The 3,776-nt window shown below is 30.2% G+C and overlaps 1 protein-coding gene across 1 annotated transcript; it reads left to right on the top strand.

The window, feature by feature from the left end:
• The first annotated feature begins 1,130 nt into the window (after window positions 1-1,130).
• LOC145091603 (uncharacterized) lies at window positions 1,131-2,984 on the top strand. The gene is made up of 5 exons (XM_079029356.1): window positions 1,131-1,553; window positions 1,665-1,965; window positions 2,040-2,198; window positions 2,279-2,574; window positions 2,687-2,984. Exons 1-5 carry the CDS (start codon window positions 1,359-1,361, stop codon window positions 2,762-2,764), a joined length of 1,029 nt encoding a protein of 342 aa, XP_078885482.1. The 5' UTR covers window positions 1,131-1,358; the 3' UTR covers window positions 2,765-2,984.
• The last annotated feature ends 792 nt before the right edge of the window (window positions 2,985-3,776 follow it).

Genomic DNA, 3,776 nt, shown 5'->3' with positions numbered 1-3,776 from the left:
TCCAAAATAAATGGAAAAATCCAAAAATTCTTTTTTTAAATGTTATTTTCGGAACTTGAATTAACTAAAAAAAAAATATAAAAAAAATAAAAAAAAATCCGTTTTTTTTTTGAAAAATACGTGAAATATTCTAAATAGAATATTTCACTGACATATTCTAAAAAATAATTTTAAAATGCAAAATAAATGGAAAAATCTAAAAATTCTTTTTTTAAATATTATTTTCGGAACTTGAATTAACTAAAAAAAATTAAAAAAAATTAAAAAAAAATTCTATTTTTTTTGAAAAATACGTGAAATATTCTAAATAGAATATTACATTGTACATATTCTAAAAATAATTTTAAAATGCAAAATAAATGGAAAAATCAAAAAATTCTTTTTTTAAATATTATTTTCGGAACATGAATTAACTAAAAAAAATAAAAAAAAATAAAAAAAAATAAACAAATGCGTCTCACGGTCTCACAAAATATAAGTGGTCTCAAATGAACCTAACCCTATATATATATATATATATATATATATATATATATATATATATATATATATATATATATATATATATATATATATATATATATATATATATATATATATATTAAAGCGCATGGCGCATTTGAACAGTAACATTTCAATATTTATAATTTAACCGCTGTACTTTTACTTTTTCTTAACTTTATCACTAAAGTTTCAACAAAATTTTCCTTTTTATAATTTTGACACTTTATTTTTACTTCTTCATATTTTTGCCACTAAACTTTCATTTTTACTTTTTTAAAACCATTTTTCTTTATTCTTTTATCATCTTACCACTTTATTTTTACTTTTTTATAATTTTGCCACTAAAGTTTCAACAAACTTTTCCTGTTTATAGTTTTGGTACTTTATTTTTACTAATTTTGCCATTAAAGTTTCAACAAACTTTTCATGTTTATAATTTTGACAATTTATTTTTACTTTTTTATATTTTTATCACTAAACTTTCACTCGTACAACGCAAAAGCTTTTCCTGGTTTTTATTAAATTGCAATTAAATTGCAAAAGGTCTTGCAGATGGCAGGCCTACTTGGGCCTGATTTCTTTGTTAATAGATGGGATCTGTTTAGGAATGGTGTTTTATTTGTATCGCTAGTAAGTGGGGAAAGGAAGAGAGATAGAGTCATAGAGAGAGGAAGGAATAGATTGTGAGGAAGGTAGCACTCACGGAGGGTCACAAAGTCACAAGATACGAACGGTGTTTCACTAGGAAGTTAAATCGGTTTCCATGTATCCCTCCGACTCCATATAGCGAAAGGAAAGTATTTATCGACTCCTCGGATCAATCTTACTTCTGGATTTCAACAGAAACCCTAGTAATGCCAGACCCTAAGATGAAGCTTATACAGAGCCTCATATGGTACGCCGCTACCGCTGCTGTTAGTTACTGGGTATTGCTCGCAGGCCTTCGTCAATTAGACACCAATCGCGAAGAAAACAAACGAGCAATTGAGCAACGTAAACAGCTTTTCAAGCGATTAGGCCGTACGCCAATCCAGACCACTCCTTACGAGGCAAGTTATTTCCCTTTACTTCTATATTTCTTGTGTTCTTCCATTCACTCTTGTTTTTTTATGTTTAATCGCACTCAAATTGTTAAAAGTGTTGGATAATTTCTAACACAGGATATGATAGCTTGTGATGTTGTAAATCCAGACCACATAGATGTGGAGTTTGATTCAATTGGAGGATTGGACACTACTAAACAGGCATTACATGAATTGGTGATCCTTCCATTGCGTAGGCCAGAGTTATTCAGTTCCGGAAGGCTACTTGGTCCTCAAAAAGGGGTATTGCTATATGGACCTCCAGGAACAGGGAAGACGATGCTGGCCAAGGCCATTGCAAAGGAATCTGGAGCTGTTTTTATCAATGTTAGGGTTTCCAATTTGATGAGCAAATGGTTCGGAGATGCTCAAAAACTCGGTAAGTCTTATATACTAAAACCTCATCTCTTCTTTCGATAATTCCATTGCTAAACCTACTTGCTTTTATATCAGTTTCAGCTGTTTTCAGCCTAGCTTATAAGCTACAACCTGCAATTATTTTCATTGATGAGGTTGATAGTTTCCTTGGGCAGAGACGCTCAACTGACAATGAAGTTTTAACCAATATGAAAACAGAGTTCATGGCATTGTGGGATGGGTTCACTACAGATCGTGAGTATTCTTATACAAATAGTTGTTTAGTTCACGTGAAGCTTTACTTTCATGGAGTTTGAAGTATGTTTTTGTTGCAGAGAATGCTCGAGTGATGATACTTGCAGCAACCAATAGGCCTGCAGATCTTGATGAAGCAATACTTAGACGTCTTCCAAAGGCTTTTGAAATTGGAAAACCTGGAAAAACTGATCGAGCAAAGATTCTGAAAGTGACTTTAAAGGGAGAAAGAATAGATGAGGATATTGACTTTGATTACGTAGCTGGTTTATGTGGGGGTTTCAGTGGTTCTGATATCTTTGAGGTCTGCAAACAAGCTGCATACTTTCCTCTCATGGAGTTTCTAAAAGACGAAAAGAATGGGAAACAATCTTCTGTGAGTACACATAATGATCACCCTCAAGCTTTTAAATTGTTCTTTCTTTTTTTTTTTACTGTGATGGGTTTATGTAAAAACTGAATCTTTTTTGTTTTTGGGATTTGGATAGGCACCGAGGCCTTTGTCCCAGATGGACCTAGAAAAAGCTGTCGCTGCATCAAGAAAAGCCAAGATTCCGACATTGTGAAGCTGGTGGGTCAACTTCTTGGTCAACGTTATGTTGAAAGTTGAAACTGATCATAATATGTTTGAAATTCGTTCAAGGCTAATGATGGTAGGTTATGGATATTCAACCTCATCTCATAGGTGTTTGTTCTTTTATACATTCTTTCTGAAACTTGGTGATTCCTTAAACACAATTGTTGTATATAAAATTATAAATTTGACAACAAGCTAATTGCTAGTCATATGCGATACATATTTTCATTTTTTTTTCTTATCGCCTTCGTTCTTCTAGGATTTGCGGCTTCACTGTATTTCCACAATCTGTTGTCATTGCATGTGAAGGTAGTTGTTGAATGTTGATTATAATTTTCCTTAATCTATTTTACAAAATAATAATAATAGTAAGTCTTTGTAACATGTTGTATGGTAGACATGAGGATCAATGCCAAGGGCTTGATTTGATGTCCTTGATTTGATGTGAAGTCTTTGTTTGATTCTTGTTGGGTTTTAATAGTTATTAAGCGTGAGACTTGTGGACTATATGAATTTATTAAAAAAAATCAATGTGTAAACATAAACATTTTTAAAGTAAAATTTTGAAATAAATACAAACAAAAGATGAATACATAAAATATTCAATTTATACTAATAAAAAAAACCAATTGACATATCTTAAATAATTGTTTTGAAATCATAAATTTCCTAAGACTTTTTAAATCCAACGTTAGATTGTTAAGTTTGTCATCATTCTCTAAATAGTTATTTATTATTTTTTTTTTATCTTTTTACAAAGTTAGATGTTTTGTCCTTAACTTTATAATTGTTAATACAAATTAATATGTAAAACGGTTTGAAAATATGAACATCTTTATTTATGTCTAGATTAATGATAAAATGATGATGTTATATAATCAAATATAAAATTGAATAGACTTGAAGAAAAAAAAGTAAAAGACAATCAATCTTGGAAATAACATTTTTATGACAAATTATAAAGTAAGGCTATATACAATTACTTTGTACACTTATTATTG

The sequence above is a fragment of the Lactuca serriola genome, chromosome 3, assembly GCF_051521515.1.
Source record: "Lactuca serriola cultivar US96UC23 chromosome 3, Lser_US96UC23_V15, whole genome shotgun sequence".
NCBI lineage: Eukaryota > Viridiplantae > Streptophyta > Magnoliopsida > Asterales > Asteraceae > Lactuca > Lactuca serriola.
The sequence above is the reverse complement of the archived record's forward strand: the minus strand, read 5'-3'. Positions and strand labels throughout refer to the sequence as shown.